Source organism: Motacilla alba, chromosome 26 (genome assembly GCF_015832195.1).
Source record: "Motacilla alba alba isolate MOTALB_02 chromosome 26, Motacilla_alba_V1.0_pri, whole genome shotgun sequence".
In the NCBI taxonomy this organism is placed as follows: Eukaryota; Metazoa; Chordata; class Aves; order Passeriformes; family Motacillidae; genus Motacilla; species Motacilla alba.
In genome coordinates, this window is record NC_052041.1 from 3,775,474 (window position 1) to 3,792,192 (window position 16,719).

Below are 16,719 nucleotides of genomic sequence, written 5' to 3' on the forward strand. Positions count from 1 at the left end.
CATTCCCATTAAACTCCACGGGACATTCCCATTAAACCCCGTGGGACATTCCTGTTAAACCCCGTGGGGCATTCCCATATTCCCATTCCCATTCCCAGTCCCATATTCCCAGTCCCATACTCCCATTCCCATATTCCCATTCCCATTCCCATATTCCCATTCCCATATTCCCAGTCCCATATTCCCAATCCCCCCTGGACAAACTGAGGCCTGGAGAGGATGGGACAGGTCCCCCCCTCCCCCTGTGGGGACACAGCTGGTCCCAGTGCCACCCCTGCCACCGCAGCCCCGAGTGTCCCCAAAGCCACCAGCCCCTCAGTGCCACCCCTGACCCCGAGAAGACCCCGAGAGGCCCCGGGAGGGAGGGAGTTATGGGGGACCCCCAAGGTCCCCAAAGCCACTCCAGGGCTGGGAGGGGACAGGAGGAGCGGTCCCCAATTCCCAGAGGGGACAGGAGGAGCGGTCCCCAGTTCCCAGAGGGGACAGGAGGAGCGGTCCCCAGTTCCCAGAGGGGACAGGAGGAGCGGTCCCCAGTTCCCAGAGGGGACAGGAGGAGCGGTCCCCAATTCCCACAGGGGACAGGAGGAGCGGTCCCCAGCTCCCAGAGGGGACAGGAGGAGCGGTCCCCAGTTCCCAGAGGGGACAGGAGGAGCGGTCCCCAGTTCCCAGAGGGGACAGGAGGAGCGGTCCCCAATTCCCACAGGGGACAGGAGGAGCGGTCCCCAGCTCCCAGAGGGGACAGGAGGAGCGGTCCCCAGTTCCCAGAGGGGACAGGAGGAGCGGTCCCCAGTTCCCAGAGGGGACAGGAGGAGCGGTCCCCAATTCCCACAGGGGACAGGAGGAGCGGTCCCCAACTCCCAGAGGGGCCAGGGACCCGCGCGACGGAGCCAAAAAGCGGGAGCGGGAGCTTTGTTGGGGTGGCCATGGCAACAGCCGGGCCGGCCGAGCGGACTGTCACTTTCCTTTCCTCCCTCGCCATCCCCGGCGGCCCCGGGGCTGGTGGCCGTCACCCCGGTGCCACCAGCACTGCGGGCCCTGCCCCCGGCACCCCTCGGGGACCTGCTGGGCACTCCCGGGATCTGCTGGGCATCCCCAACACCCGCTGGGCATCCCAGGAGCTGCTGGACACTCCCAGGACCCCCTGGACACTCCCAGGACCTTCTGGCCATCCTCAGGATCTCCTGGGCACCCCCAGAATCTGCTGGACAGCCCAGAACCTGCTGGGCACCCCCAAACGTGCTGGGCATCCCCAGGGCATAGGGACAAGGGCACAGCCACTGTCCCTGTCCTGCCCTGCTCCCCGCCGGCCCCGGGGCTGGCTGCCCTCGCTGCCGCGGCTTCCCCGGCACCTCGTGTCCCACCCGTGGGAATCCCGCGTGGATGCACTGAAGGCGCCGCCGCTGCCCACGAGCTCGCTGCCACCCACCCCCAAGGGCCAGCAGCTGGCGCGGTGGCACTGGCCACCTCCCAGCACCCCAAATTCACCTCCCAGCACCCCAAATTCACCTCCCAGCACCCCAATTCCACCTCCCAGCACCCCAATCCACCTTACAGCACCCCAATTCCACCTCCTAGCACCCCAAATTCACCTCCCAGCACCCCAAATTCACCTCCCAGCACCCCAATTCCACCTCCCAGCACCCCAATCCACCTTACAGCACTCCAAATTCACATTCCAGCACCCCAAATCCATCTTCCAGCACCCCAAATTCACCTTCCAGCACCCCAATTCCACCTTCCAGCACCCCAAACCCACCTTCCAACACCCCAATCCACGTTCCAGCACCCCAATCCACCTCCCAACACCCCAATCCCATATTCCAGCACCCCAATCCACCTTCTAACACCCCAAATCCACCTTCCAGCATCCCAATTCCATATTCCAGCTCCTCAAATTCACCTTCCAGCACCCCAATCCCACCTTCCAGCATCCCAATTCCATATTCCAGCTCCTCAAATCCACCTTCCAGCACCCCAATCCCACCTTCCAGCACCCCAATCCCATATTCCATCACCCCAGTTCCGGTCGGACTCCTGGCTCACCCCACCCCTGCCCACCCTGGAGGTCCCCACTGTGTGTCGCCCCCCTCCCCCCTGTGACACCTCTTGTGCCGACCCTCCTGGGGACATCCAGCGTCAATCAGGGATCCCCTGATTCCGGGGGGACTCAATTCCTGACCTGCTTTTCACCCGGGCGGGTCGGATTGTCCCTGTCCCTGTCCCTGTCCCTGTCCCGGCACGAGGGGCCAGCCCAGCCACACACCGCGGCAATGCCACCGCGCGGGGGGGTGACACAGCCGGCCTGGCACTGTCCCCACCGCGTCCCAGCCGTGCCCAGACCGCGGGGCAGGGGCGGCAGCGGGGCACGGAGGGGGTGACGCTGAGCTGGGAGGGACAGAGGGACAGCGGGAGGGACACAGGGACAGCAGGAGGGACAGAGGGACAGCGGGAGGGACAGAGGGACAGCGGGAGGGACACAGGGACAGCAGGAGGGACAGAGGGACAGCGGGAGGGACAGAGGGACAGCAGGAGGGACACAGGGACAGCGGGAGGGACAGAGGGACAGCGGGAGGGACAGAGGGGATGGCCGGACCACACAGCGGGCCCGGGGGGCAGCGGGGCCGAGCTGCGCCCCGACCTCCCCCGGGGCCCGAGCTCGGCGCTGCCGCTTCAAAGGCGACACCGAGGCTGTCCCAGGGCTGTCACCCTCCGCCAGCCCGGCTCCGGCGGGGACCCGGTGCCACCCAGCCCCACAGAGGGGCTTTTCTTGTCCCCCCGCCTTTGTTTTCTATTTAGTGCTTTTGTTCCCCCCTCTTTGGGGCTTTGTTCCAGCTCGTCCTTTGTTCCGACGCCTTTGGTTTCTCTTCCCTTTGATGCTTTGTCACTCCCTTCATCTTGGTGCTTTTCTTTCCCCGGTTTTTTTTTTTTTAGGTTTTTTGGTTTGTGTTTTTTTTTTTTTTTTTTTTCTTGTTGGTCTTCTTTTTTAAGCTGGCTCTTTGGTTTTGGGGGATTTTATTGGGGTTTTTGTTGTTTTTTCTCTCCTGGCCGCTCAGCTCTTGGCATTTTTCTCCTTTCTCCTGCCTCGTCCACTCTCGGGTCACATGGACGCGGCCCGGATTGTCTCCAAATCCCATTTGTCTTGTTTTGGTGCCTGCTTTTCCCTGCCTTTATGTCCTTTTTCTGAAGAGACTCTCGGCGATTTCTTCCCCCGGCTGCGGGGAGAGCGGAGGGGGGGCCGGGCCTTAATTAATTAGCGAGTGTAATCTCGAGCTGCGGGATGCGCGGAGCATCATTAGGGCTGTCATTAGGGTGCGAGGGGTTAGCGAGGATTTAAACACCAGCTAATTGCAGCCAAGAGCTCCCGACCCCGCCAAAAAAAATTCCAGCGGGAGGAGCCGAGCTTGGGGTTTGGGGGAGAATTGGGAGAAATTCCCGACAGGGAGGATGGGAAACGGGAGCGGGGAAAAGGGTGGGGATGGTCACTTGAGGGGTGTTCAGGGTCACTCTGGGGACTCCCTGGCACGGCACAACCAGCCCAGGATGCCAGGGCAGCACGGAGAGGGTTAAATGTCCCTGGAAGTGGCGATTTTCCCCGTCCCCATCACCCGGGAACCCTTTGGATACGGAAATTCGGCCGGACGAGCCCGGGCTGCGCACGGAGCCGCTGCCTCGGCGGTGCCACGGAGGGGACAAGGACTTTGATGTCGCAACCGTCCCCGAGGCTGGCCCCGGCTCGGGGCACGTGCGGAGCCCGCCGCAAGATCAGATACCGGGATTCGGGAGACGTTTGCCCCCCGAGCGGCTCCGCTTTGATTGGAGCGCCCCAAATCCCCCCCCGGCAGCCCCGGTGCCCTCAAGCTCTGCTCGCAGCGGGCAGGGAAGGGCACGGTGGCACCGCTGAGGTGTCGCATCACCCCCAAAGCGAGCTCAGGGTCCTTTTTCACCCTCCCGTGGCGCAGGTTTCGAGCAGCTGGCGCTGCTCCCCAGCTGCTGAGGGGAGGAAACAGCGAAAATAGCAACAGGATGTGCCCCCAGATAAGGTGATCGATATCAGAGAGCGCCGCTGTTTCAAGTCGCGGCCGAGCCCAGCTGCTCGAACAGGAGATCGGCCCCCGATAGGGGCGGCCCCCGCTTCTCGACACCCCAATTTCTCCCGCCCCCGCTGATTTTCGGTAACCCGCTGACGCCCTCGGGGTTTCGGAGGGGTTGGTGTGGGAGGAGGGGGCGGATTTCGGGTGGGGAGAAGAGCAGGAGGATGCCAGGAGCTGCCCGGAGGGATGGCAGATTTGTGGGGTGTCCTAAAGGAGGGATTGGGGTGGATCAGGGGGTGTCTGGGGGCTGCTAACACACCCCAAAAAGTGCTGGAGGGGGGGTAACCGTGATTCCTGGGGTGAGCCAGGCAGTGGGGACAGCTGGGAAGGTTCCAGAAGAGGATTTTTTGGGATGATCCCACAAGTGAGCGCAGGCACAGCCGGAGCTCTCCATGGGTGAGGAATTCCAGGGAATGGGCACACGGAGGAGGGGAACAGGGCAGCCCCAAACAGCTCCTGCCGCCCCAATCCCACATGGAAAACCGGGAGCCGCGGCTCCAGGAGTGCCAGAACCTGAGCAGGACAGGGACATCCCCAGGGACATCCTGCCCCAAACAGCTCCTGCCGCCCCAATCCCACATGGAAAACCGGGAGCCGCAGCTCCAGGAGTGCCAGAACCTGAGCAGGACAGGGACATCCTCATGGACATCCCCAGGGACATCTCTGGGGACATCCTCACCCCTCCTGCTCCAGCCGTGCCCTGATTGTCCCCCCCAAAGTGTGCCACCGCCACGTGTCACCGGGCCCGGGTGGCTCCTGCGCGGCCGAGGGGTGCCAGGGAGCCGTGCCAGCCGTGCCAGCGCCTTCAGAGGGTAAAAACCAAAGCGCTGCCAACAAACGGAGCCGCAAAACCCATCCTGCAGGTCTGCCCGGTCCCGCGGCTCTTCAAATGCAAACTCCGAGCCCGTAAAACCCGGATTGTCCATCCCAAAACTCCGGATTGTCCATCCCAAAACCCCCGACTGTCCATCCCAAAACTCCAGATTGTTCCTCCTAAAATTCCAGATTGTCCATACCAAAACTCCAGATTGTTCCTCCTAAAACCCCGGACTGTGCCTCCTAAACTCCGAATTGTCCATCCCAAAATCCCGGACTCTCCATCCCAAAACTCCGGATTGTCTATCCCAAAACCCCGGACTGTCCATCCCAGAACCCCCGCGGCTCCCGCTGCGCCGTGGCCCGGCCTGGTGGCACCTCCTGGTGCCACCCCCTCCCCTGGCACTGCCACCGGATCACCCTCAGCTCGCTCTGCCGCGTCCTCCAAAGGGCTGGACCTGTTTTTATGGCAGAGCTGGCACCGGGAAGGCTAAAAAAAAAAAACCAAACCAAAAAACCCCAAAAAAAGCCTGCCCTGATCTCTGTATCTGCAGCCATGCAAGGAATATTGTTCAGCGCAGCACAAAAGCATCCCTGAAAATAGAAGCGCCAGGGCCAGGCCTGCCAGTGGCTGTGTGAGATAACGTCTACTTGCAAACAGTGTGTCTTTGTGCCGCTGTCACTGTCCCCATTGTTCCGGAGCCTATTGCCTCGGGGATATTGTTCCCTCCTTTTGTCTCGGCCCGGCTCCTTTTTGTTTGACTTTACTTTACCATTTCATTCCTCTCCTTTGTGCCGCCGTTCTTGCTTTTGTCTCTCTCTCTCTCTCTCTCTCTGCCTTTTCTCTCGCTGATTTCTATTTAGCGATTGTTCCCGGCTCGCTGCGAGCACAAAGTGCTCCGGGCTCTTTTCTCACTCCATTCATTCCCTATTCAGGTGCGGTTTTTTTGCCCGTAGGTACCGGCAGGAGCGGGATTTGGGGCGGGGTGCGGGGTTTTGGGGGGTCCTGGAAGACCGCAAGGGCCGCTGGTGGCCTTTGGGGACAGCCAGGTCCCCGCGTCACCAATTCCTGCGCCAAAAAAGCATCGGGAAAAGGACAAATGACACCCCAGGTGGCCCCAGAGGAGCGGCCGAGGATGCTGGCAGGGACACGGCGGTGGCATCGGAGAGGTGACCGGGCCCGGTGCCACCTGGGCTTGTCCCAGAGCGGTCCCGACCCAGGGGGAGCGGTGCCGGCTCCCCCAGCCCCGCATCCCCCCCACGGCCGGATTTTGGGAGCCCCTGGGGGCACAAGCAGAGCGCTCCAGGCCTCTCCCCTGCGCTGCACCGCGGCTGTGCCCGCCCGCAGGGACCCTCGGGGTGGCACCACCCACCCCCGCCGCCACCCCGCCGTGTCCCCAGCTGGGATACACCCTGGGCTGCTCCCGGGGACCACAGCGACAGCGGGTGCACCCCCGGCGGTGGCTGGAGGTGGCCTGGGGACATCAGAGGCTCCCGGGGCACCCCCTGCCCCCCACGCCCCGCCGCCTCCTGCCCGGAGCTGCCGGCTGCAGGGCGGGCTCGTTCCCAGCGCCACGAGGAGGAGGAGGAGGAGGAGGGCTCGGATTCCCCAGGAATCCTTCAGGGCGAGCTGACAAGTGGCCACCCCCGGAGACAACAAAGCCCCGCTGTTCTCCGGGCACGGCCCGCGTGACCCGACGGGACTTTTCCATCCCCTCCCCGCCACCGAAACCCCGGGGATCCAAGGGAAACCTCCTCCTCCTCCTCCTCCTCCTTTAGCGGGCACACCCCACGCGAAGCGGGAGAGGCCGCGGGGACCCCCCCAGACTCACCCCGGGAGCGAGGGACCGAGCGGGACGAGGGGACAGCGAGCGGCGAGCGCGGTGGCTCCTCGGGGCCAGCGGGAGCCCCCGGGCCCGGGCGGTCCCGGGGCGGCGGGGGGGGCGTGCCTGGGAATGGAGGGAGCGGACTGAGGGCCATTGTCTCATTGTTCGGGCTTCAAAGGACAATGGGCCATTGTTGTCCCCGGGGATGCCATTGTTCGCTCTGCCTGCAGCTCCCGGCCGCGCACGGAGCTTTCCCGAGGGCCGGCTCCGTGTGTGGGACGCTCCAGCTGAACGAGGCAGGAATGTTTTCTTTCCCCACGCCCCGCTTTTCGCACGGCTGTCCCATCCTGAAAAGGCACGGCCGGAGGGGCTGGGACCACCCAGGGACCCCCCGGAGCCCGCAGGGATGGGCTGAGAGCGGGGGGTTCATCCCCCAGCCCTCCATCCCTGCACATTCCAGGGTGAGGACACAAATTCCAGCCGGGACGGAGCCGCTTCTGCCTCCAGGAGCGTCCGCCCGGCAATATCCCGATTATATCCCGATTTTCCATCCCGCGGATCCCCCAAATCCGCCCCGGCACGGCGGGGGTTGGCTCCTGCAGCGCTCAGGAAAAGCTCCCTGGCACCCGCAGAGCGCTCGGGAAGGGACGGCCCGGCCGGGAGCGCTCCTGGAGAGGATTCCCGGGGCTGATCCCTCTGGGAAATTCAGCTGAGGGGCCGAGGAAAGGCTGGGGGACAGGGAAGGAGCAGGGAAACAAGCAGAATTCCAGGAGCAGGGAAACGAGCAGGGGGAAGAGCAGAATTCCAGGAGCAGGGACGGAGAAGGGGAGGGAGCAGAATTCCAGGAGCAGGGGAAGGAGCGGAATTCCAGGAGCAGAATTCCAGGAGCAGAATTCCAGGAGCAGAATTCCAGCCCCTGCGCAGCCCGAGGCGGGCCGGGGGATGGATGGAGCAGGGAAGGGACCCGCTGTGCCCAGGGACACCCCCGCTGCTGTCAACAGCCGGGAAAGGCAGCAGGAACTGCGGCCGGGAGCGCGGGATGAGCCCCGGGAGAGCTCCGGGATGAACCCCGGGAGAGCTCCCGGAGAACTCCGGGATGAACCCCGGGATGAACCCCGGGGGAGCTCCGGAAGAACCCCGGGATGAACCCCGGGAGCGCTCCGGGCGGGCGCTGGCAGGGAAGGGGACGCTGTCCCTGCAGGAATCCGCCTGGCCGCGGCTCCTCCCCTCCCCAGGGCTGCGACCACCCTCGGGATGGAGCCTTGGAGCGACCCCAGCCCGGCTGGAAGAGACCCCGAGACCCCCGAGCCCCCCAAGCTCGGGCTCAGCCGCTCCAGAGCTTTGTCCTCACGGCCCACGTGTCCCTGAGGGTCACCCGGCCCCTCCAGCCGCCAGCCCGGGGAGGTGGCAGTGGCTGGGGACAGTCAGGTGACACAAACCCGGAGAGGTGGCAGTGGCCGGGCACAGGGAGAGGGGGCAGTGGCCGGGGACAGACAGAGGTGACACAAACCCGGGGTGGTGGCAGTGTCTGGGGACACAGAGAGGTGGCAGTGGCCGGGCACAGGGAGAGGTGGCAGTGGCCGGGGACAGGGGGAGGTGACACAAACCGGCCCGAGGTCCTTCAGCTGTCCCCAGAAGTGATTTGCACACCTGCGGGGTGACACACCCTCCCTCACTGCCCCCCGTTTCCTCTCCCAGCCCTGCTCCGCCCTTATCTCATCCCCCTTATCTCGCCTCCCTGCTGATAAGGGCTCGCGGCTGATGGGGCCCCCAAACGGAATTTTGGGGCCAGCTGTCCCCAAACCCCCCCAGATCGGGGCTCCCCTCCCCCCTCCTGCCCCCCAACACCTGCAGGGCCCCGAGGGGCTCCGGGATCTCTGGGGGGGACAAAAACGGCTCGGGAAAAGAGGAGCCCGGCCCTGCTCCTGATGCCGGGAATCCCGGCCGGGATCGGGGAGAGCCGAGACTGGGGAGAACCGGGATTGGGATCGAGGAATCCCGGCCGGGACTGGGGTCGGGCAGAGCCGGGATTAGGGTCGGGGAGAGCCGGGATCGGGATCGGGGAATTCCGGCCGGGATCGGGCAGAGCCGGGATTGGGATCGGGAATTCCGGCCGGGATCGGGATCGAGGAATCCCGGCCGGGATTGGGATCGGGCAGAGCCGGGATTGGGATCGGGAATTCCGGTCGGGATTGGGATCGGGCAGAGCTGGGATCGGGAATCCCGGCCGGGATTGGGATCGGGCAGAGCCGGGATTGGGATCGGGAATTCCGGCCGGGATTGGGATCGGGGAGAGCCAGGATCGGGATCGGGCAGAGCCGGCATCGGGAATCCCGGCCGGGATTGGGATCGGGCAGAGCCGGGATTGGGATCGGGACCGGGCAGAGCCGAGCCCGCAGCTCCCCCTTCTGTCCGGAGCCCTCCGGAAGATTTTTCCCGTTCTGGCAGGAATTTGGGATGCTCCAGGCAGAATTCCCACAGAATTCCCGAGGCTCAGGATTGGAAAGTGCCGGGAGCTGTCCCCGGGTGAGGCAGAGCCGAGGTCTGGGGGAGGATGGGAAGGGATTTCTTGGCAAAAAGGGATTTGAATTTGGGATAAAGAGACCCGTTTTGGGAAAAAAAAAAATTATTTTTGGGATAAAGAGGTTCATTTTTGGGAAAAGGATTTTTCAGGGAAAAGGAGATTTGTTTTGGGATAAAGGGGATTGACTGTGAGAAAAAAAAAGGATTTTTATGGGATAAAGAAATTGGTTTTGGGGGAAAAATTTGTTTTGGGAATAAGGGATTTTTTGTGGGGAAGAAGGGACTGGTTTTTGGGAAAAAGGGATTTGGTTTGGGAAGAAGGGAATGGTTTTGGGATAAGGGGATTTTTTGGGAAAAAGGGACTTATTTTGGGAAATTAGGGATTATTTTTGGGAAGAAGGGGGTGGGTTTTAGGAAGATGGGGATGATTTGGAGAAGAAGAGATGGGTTTTAGGAAAATGGGATTGATCAGGGCAAGATGGGATTGTTTTTGGGATAAAGGGTTTGGTCTGGGAAAATTTGAACCCCCAGATCCAACCCCACAGGGAAAAACCCTTGGAAATAATTTTCTCCACCCCAAGACTGAAACCCCATTCCCAGGTTTTGTTACAAACCCCATTTTATTCCCCCAAGCAAACCCCAAACTACAAAACACAATTCCCAGAAGAGCTCAGGGATTCCCCCCGAGGCTCATCCCGGTTTTCCAGAGCTCCCGATCCCATTTCCCAGCGGGAGCAGCCTGCCCCTAGCTGGAGACGCTCTGCAGGAGGGTGATGTTGTCCCCCTTCAGCATGATCCGACCTGCAAGCCAATGGCAGCGGGAAATGGGGCGAGCGCCGGAGGGAGCGCCCCAAAACCGCCCGGCCCCACAGCTGGGGCCCGGCCCCAAAACTGCCCGGCCCCACAGCTGGAGCCCGGCCCCAAAACTGCCCGGCCCCACAGCTGGAGCCCCAAAACCGCCCGGCCCCACAGCTGGGGCTCCAAAACTGCCCGGCCCCACAGCTGGGGCCCCAAAACTGCCCGGCCCCACAGCTGGAGCCCCAAAACTGCCCGGCCCCACAGCTGGATCCCAGCCCCAAAACTGCCCGGCCCCACAGCTGGAGCCCGGCCCCAAAACTGCCCGGCCTCACAGCTGGAGCCCGGCCCCACAGCTGGAGCCCCAAAACTGCCCGGCCCCACAGCTGGAGCCCGGCCCCAAAACTGCCCGGCCCCACAGCTGGATCCCAGCCCCAAAACTGCCCGGCCCCACAGCTGGAGCCTAATCCCACAGCTGGATCCCGGCCCCAAACCTGCCCGGCCCCACAGCTGAAGCCCAGCCCCAAACCCACCCTGCCCCACAGCTGGAGCCTAATCCCATAGCTGGATCCCAGCCCCAAACCCGCCCTGCCCCACAGCTGGAGCCTAATCCCATAGCTGGATCCCAGCCCCAAACCCGCCCGGCCCCACAGCTGGAGCTTGGACCCAAAACCTGGAGCCAAATCCCAAAACCTGGAGCCCAGTCCCACAGCTGGAACCCTGCCCCAAAACCTGGATCCCAATCCTACAGTTGGATCCCAGCCCCACAGCTGGATCCCAGCCCCAAAACCTGGATTCCAACCCCAAAACCTGGATCCAAATCCCACAGCTGGATCCCAGCTGCAAAACGTGGATTCCAACCCCACAGCTGGATCCCAATCCCACAGCTGGACCCCAGTCCCACAGCTGGATCCCAATCCCACAGCTGGAGCCTGGCCCCAAAACCTGGACCCAATCCCAGAGCTGGATTCCAAACCTACACCTGGATTCCAACCCCAAAACCTGGATCCCAGCCCCACAGCTGGATCCCAATCCCACAGCTGGATCCCAATCCCACAATGGGAGCCCAATCCCAAAACCTGGATCTCAATCCCACTGCTGGAACCTGGCCCCAAAACCTGGAGCCCAGCCCCACAGCTGGATCCCAGCCCCAAAACCTGGATTTCAGGTCCTAATCCCTGGTTCCAGGCTCCCAAATCTGGATTTTGGGGTCCAACCCCTGGATTCCAGGTCCCACATCCAGGTTCCAGGATCCCAGAGCAGGATTCCAGGTGCCAGCCCTGACATTTGGGAGCCCAGCCCAGGTTTCAGGTCCCAACCCCAATGCCAGCCCCCTCCGTACCCAGCTGCTTCCTGGATTTGGTTTTGGAGTGAATTTCCTCAGCGTCGTCCAGCACCAGGTTCATGTACTCATCAAAGCCCTGCAGGAGCAGTGCCAGCCTCAGTGAAACCCCAAAAAAAACCCTACAAAATCCCAAAAAACCCAAAAACACCATGCAGAAAACCAAAAATAAACCAAAAAAAGCCAAAAAAACCAAAAGAAACAAAAAAAAAAAAACCCATAAAAACTCAATAAGATCCCCCAGAAAACCCCAAAACCAAAAACAACCCCCCCAAAAGGCCCCCAAACCCCAAAAAACTAAAAAAAAAGAAACCAAAGACCCTCCAAAAAACCAAATCCTCAAAAAAAGCCCTAAAAAATCCCAAAACAAAAAAAAACCCACTCAAAATTTCAAAAAATAAACAAACCCCCCCAAAATCCTCCCAAAAACATAAAAAACCCTCAAAAAACTCCATAACCCCCCCCAAAAACCTCAGAAAACCCAAAAGAATCTCCCAAAAAACCCCAACCCCCACCAAAAAACAAACCCCCAAAACCCCCAAAAAATCCCAAAACCCCAAACCCTGCAATCGCCGGGAGCAGCACAAGGCAGAAATGGGTTTAGGGGTGGGGAAAAGGGAGAGGGGGGACCCCAGAGCAGGGAGTGACCCCAAAACCCCAAAACAGGGGGTGATCCTAGAGCAGGGGGTGACCTCAGAGCTGGGGGTGACCCCAGAACAGAGGGGTGACCCCAGAACCCCAAAACAGGGGGTGGCCCTAGAGCAGGAGGTGACCCCAAAGCAGGAGGGGGTGGCCTCAGAGCTGGGGGTGACCCCAGAACAGAGAGGTGACCCCAGAGCACTGGGGTGACCCCAGAACCCCAGAGCAGGGAGTGACCCCAGAACACAGGGGGACCCCAGAACCCCAAAAAGGGGATGGCTCTAGAGCAGGGGGTGACCCCAAAGCAGAAGGGGGTGGCCTCAGAGCTGGGAGTGACCCCAGAGCAGAGGGTGTCACCCCAGAGCATTGGGGTGTGACCCCAGAGCAGGGGGTGTGACCGTGGAACAGAGGGGGGTGACCCCAGAACAGGGGGGTGACCCCGGAGCACAGGGGGTGACCCCGGAGCAGGGGGTGACCCCAGAACAGGGGGTGACCCCGGAGCACAGGGGGTGACCCCAGAACAGGGGGTGACCCCGGAGCACAGGGGGTGACACCGGAGCAGGGGGTGACCCCAGAGCAGGGGGTGACCCCGGAGCAGAGGGTGTCACCCCAGAGCATTGGGGTGACCCCAGAGCACAGGGGGTGACCCCGGAGCAGGGGGTGACCCCGGAGCACAGGGGGTGACCCCGGAGCAGGGGGTGTCACCCCAGAGCATTGGGGTGACCCCAGAGCATTGGGGTGACCCCAGAGCACAGGGGGTGACCCTGGAGCAGGGAGTGACCCCGGAGCACAGGGGGTGACCCTGGAGCAGGGGGTGACCCCGGAGCACAGGGGGTGACCCCAGAACAGGGGGGTGACCCCGGAGCAGGGGGTGACCCCAGAGCACAGGGGGTGACCCCAGAGCACAGGGGGTGACCCCGGAGCAGGGGGTGGCAGGGGCCAGCGGCACTCACGATGATGCAGCCCTCGATCCTCATGTTCACCTGCTCGTAGAGCCACACCTGGATCCGGGATCTCTGCAACAACAGCGCCAAAAACACCTCTGGGGGGTCCCTGGGGGGGCTCAGGGTCCGTCCCCACCCCAAATCAGGGGGGGTTTCCCTGGGAATGTCCCCTGGGATGGCAGCGGGGGAGGAACAGCAGGGGCTGCTCTGGGGTTTGGGTGGATGAAATGGAAAAAAATGAGGTTTAAGTGGGTTTAAATGGGGTTCAAATGGGGTTTAAATGGAAAGAAATTGGTTTAAATGGGGTTTAAATAGAAAGAAATGGGGTTTAAATAGGTTTGAATTGGGTTTAAAAGAAATGGCGTTTAAATGAAAAGAAATGGGGTTCAAATGGGGTTTAAATGGAAAGAAATAGGGTTTGAACGGGTTTAAATAGGGTTTGAATGGGTTTAAATAGGGTTTGAATGGGGTTTTGGGAAGGAATTGTTCCCGGGAGGAGCTGGGATGGAATTCCCAGAGAATCTGTGGCTGCTCCACCTCTGGGAGTGTCCCAGGCCAGGTTGGAGAGTGGATAAAAAGAACAAAAAGGATAAAAAGAACAAAAAGGATAAAAAGGATCAAATGGGTAAAAGGCAGCCTGGGATGGTGGGAGCCCAAGGGATTGGAGGATCCCTTCCAACCCAACCCATTCCAGGATTCCATAAAAATCCCCAATTTCAGGGCTCCAGGCTCATTCCCAGCCTGCAAATCCCCCCAGAGTGCGTGGCTGCCGCATCCCTGGCGCGCCGCAGGCCGGGTGGCGCAGCCTGGCAGGGGAGCTGTCCCTGCCACGGCAGGGTGGCACTGGTGGCATCATGGCAGGGTGGCACTGGTGGCACTGGGGTCCCTCCCCGCGGGGCACTCACGTTCTGCAGGTAGCGGAAGATCAGGTTCTGGAGCCGAGCGTTAAGGACAGAGCACAGCACAGCCGGAGCCCCGGGACACAGCGGGGAGAATCGGGACACGGCCGGAGCACCGGGACACGGCCGGGAGAACCGGGACACGGCCGGGAGAATCGGGACACGGCCGGAGCCCCGGGACACGGCCGGAGCACCGGGACACGGCCGGGAGAATCGGGACGGCCGGGAGCCCCGGGACAGGGCCGGGAGAATCGGGACACGGCCGGGAGAATCGGGACGCGGCCGGAGCCCCGGGACACGGCCGGGAGAATCGGGACACGGCCAGAGCCCCGGGACACGGCCGGAGCACCGGGACACGGCCGGGAGCACTGAGACACGGCCGGAGCACCGGGACACGGCCGGAGCACCGAGACACGGCCGAGAGAATCGGGACACGGCCGGGAGAATCGGGACGGCCGGGAAAATCGGGACACGGCCGGAGCACCGGGACAAGGCCGGGAGCACCGAGACACGGCCGGCAGCACCGGGACGCGGCCGGAGCACCAGGACACGGCCGAGAGAATCGGGACACGGCCAGAGCCTCGGGACATGTCCGGAGCACCGGGACACGGCCTAGGACGGGACCCGAACCTCTGAGGGGACCCCGCGGGTGGAGCCGAGAGCCCGCCATGGAAGCCGCCCGCCCCGCTCCCTTCCCGCCCGCGCTCCCCCGGCGCCCCGAGGGCTGGCGGCAGGATACGATGGGCTGCACCATCACCTTCTGCACCTTCTGGCCCTGCCCGCGGTACGCCATGGCTGCGACGGGCACGGCGGGACAGCGGCGGAGAAAGAAAGAGCGGCACCGCGCGGGGCACGGCGGGACAGCGGCGGTGTGAGGGGATGGAGGAACGCGAGGCACTGTGGGACAGCGGCGGTGTGAAGGGAATGGAGGAACGCGAGGCACTGTGGGACAGCGGCGGTGTGAGGGGATGGAGGAACGCGGGGCACTGTGGGATAGCGGCGGAAAAAGAAAGAGCGGCACCGCGCCGAGCACTGTGGGATAGCGGCGGTGTGAGGGGAATGGAGGAGCACTGGGATAGTGGCGGTGTGAGGGGATGGAGGAGCACTGTGGGATAGCGGCGGTGTGAGGGGATGGAGGAGCACTGTGGGATTGTGGCGGTGTGAGGGGATGGAGGAGCACTGTGGGATGGAGGCGGTGTGAGGGGATGGAGGAGCACTGTGGGATGGAGGCGGTGTGAGGGGATGGAGGAGCACTGGGATAGTGGCGGTGTGAGGGGATGGAGGAGCACTGTGGGATGGAGGCGGTGTGAGGGGATGGAGGAGCACTGTGGGATAGCGGCGGTGTGAGGGGATGGAGGAGCACTGTGGGATAGCGGCGGTGTGAGGGGAATGGAGGAGCACTATGGGATTGTGGCGGTGTGAGGGGATGGAGGAGCACTGTGGGATAGCGGCGGTGAGGGGGATGAAGGAGCGGGGCACTGTGGGATGGAGGCGGTGTGAGGGGATGGAGGAGCACTGTGGGATAGTGGCGGTGTGAGGGGATGGAGGAGCACTGTGGGATGGAGGCGGTGTGAGGGGATGGAGGAGCACTGTGGGACAGTGGCGGTGTGAGGGGATGGAGGGGCACTGTGGGATAGTGGCGGTGTGAGGGGATGGAGGAGCACTGTGGGACAGTGGCGGTGTGAGGGGATGGAGGAGCACTGTGGGATAGTGGCAGTGTGAGGGCGGCCGTTTTTTCTTACCTTTTTTATCATTATATTTAGATTTTTAGAATTTTTTCTTGTTCATAATAAAGTTTTTTTGCTATAATTTTATTTGGTTTTAATAACCACAACTCATCGATAAAAATTCCCTAAAAATGTGCCCCTGGCTCAGAGCTACAGCACAGCTGTGCCCTAAAACACCCAACATTAAAATAAAGTGATTTTTGTGCTCTCACAGCACCGGAGCTTTCCTGTTTATTCGTCCCACTGGTCACAAAAGACCTAAAAAGCCAAAAAATCCCTGAAACATCTCCCATGCCCCGTTCCCTCTCCTCCTGTCCCTGTTCCCTGGGAGAAGATCCCAAATCCCCCCCGGCTGTGCCCTCCTGGCAGGGAGTTGTGCAGAGCCAGAAATTCCCCCTGAGCCTCCTTTGCTCCAGGCTGAGCCCCTTCCCAGCTCCCTCAGGACTCTGCAAACCCTTCCCAGCTCCCTCAGGACTCTGCAAACCCTTCCCAGCTCCCTCAGGACTCTGCAAACCCTTCCCAGCTCCCTCAGGACTCTCCAAACCCTTCCCAGCTCCCTCAGGACTCTGCAAACCCTTCCCAGCTCCCTCAGGACTCTGCAAACCCTTCCCAGCTCCCTCAGGACTCTCCAGCCCCTGCCCTGGACTCCCCCAGGTCACAGAAGGTGACACCAGTGTGGGCACGGGCACAGGGCAGACCCCATGCCATCCCTCCCCTCTAAACCCCGCTCAGCTGAGCCTAAATTCAGGTTTAAGCAGGTTTAATTCAGCCTAAATTCAGGTTTAAGCTCCACAAATCCCTCCCTTAGACTGGCAGTGCTGTGTCCCTCGGGATTCTCCAAACCCTTTCCCAGCTCCCCCAGGATTCTCCAGACCCTTCCCTGGTTCCCTCAGGGTTTTCCAAACCCTTTCCCAGCTCCCTCAGTTCCTCCAAACCTTTCTCATCTCCCTCAAGATTCTCTTCCAAACCCTTCCCTGGTTCCCTCAGCTCTTCCAAACCCTTCCCAGCTCCCTCAGGACTTTTCCAAACCCTTCCCAGCTCCCTCAGCTCCTCCAAACCTTTCTCATCTCCCTCAAGATTCTCTTCCAAACCCTTCCCAGCTCCCTCAGGATTTTTC

At 61.9% G+C, this 16,719-nt stretch overlaps 1 protein-coding gene across 1 annotated transcript; it reads right to left on the reverse strand.

The window, feature by feature from the left end:
* Window positions 1–9,857: 9,857 nt before the first annotated feature.
* SNRPE (small nuclear ribonucleoprotein polypeptide E) lies at window positions 9,858–14,772 on the reverse strand. The gene is made up of 5 exons (XM_038162297.1): window positions 14,615–14,772; window positions 13,882–13,908; window positions 12,986–13,048; window positions 11,394–11,472; window positions 9,858–10,057 (listed from the first exon to the last, which is right to left on the reverse strand). Exons 1-5 carry the CDS (start codon window positions 14,666–14,668, stop codon window positions 10,002–10,004), a joined length of 279 nt encoding a protein of 92 aa, XP_038018225.1. The 5' UTR covers window positions 14,669–14,772; the 3' UTR covers window positions 9,858–10,001.
* Between the last annotated feature and the right edge of the window lie 1,947 nt (window positions 14,773–16,719).

What these genes read in the sequence shown, in the direction of transcription:
- SNRPE (XM_038162297.1), bottom strand. Translation starts at nt 14,668, where the DNA reads ATGGCGTACCGCGGGCAGGGCCAGAAGGTGCAGAAGGTGATGGTGCAG. An exon ending in GGATCGAGGGCTGCATCATC is followed by an intron (nt 11,473 to 12,985) that starts GTGAGTGCCGCT and finishes CTGCTCCTGCAG; the next exon opens with GGCTTTGATGAGTACATGAA. An exon ending in CAAATCCAGGAAGCAGCTGG is followed by an intron (nt 10,058 to 11,393) that starts GTACGGAGGGGG and finishes ATTGGCTTGCAG; the next exon opens with GTCGGATCATGCTGAAGGGG.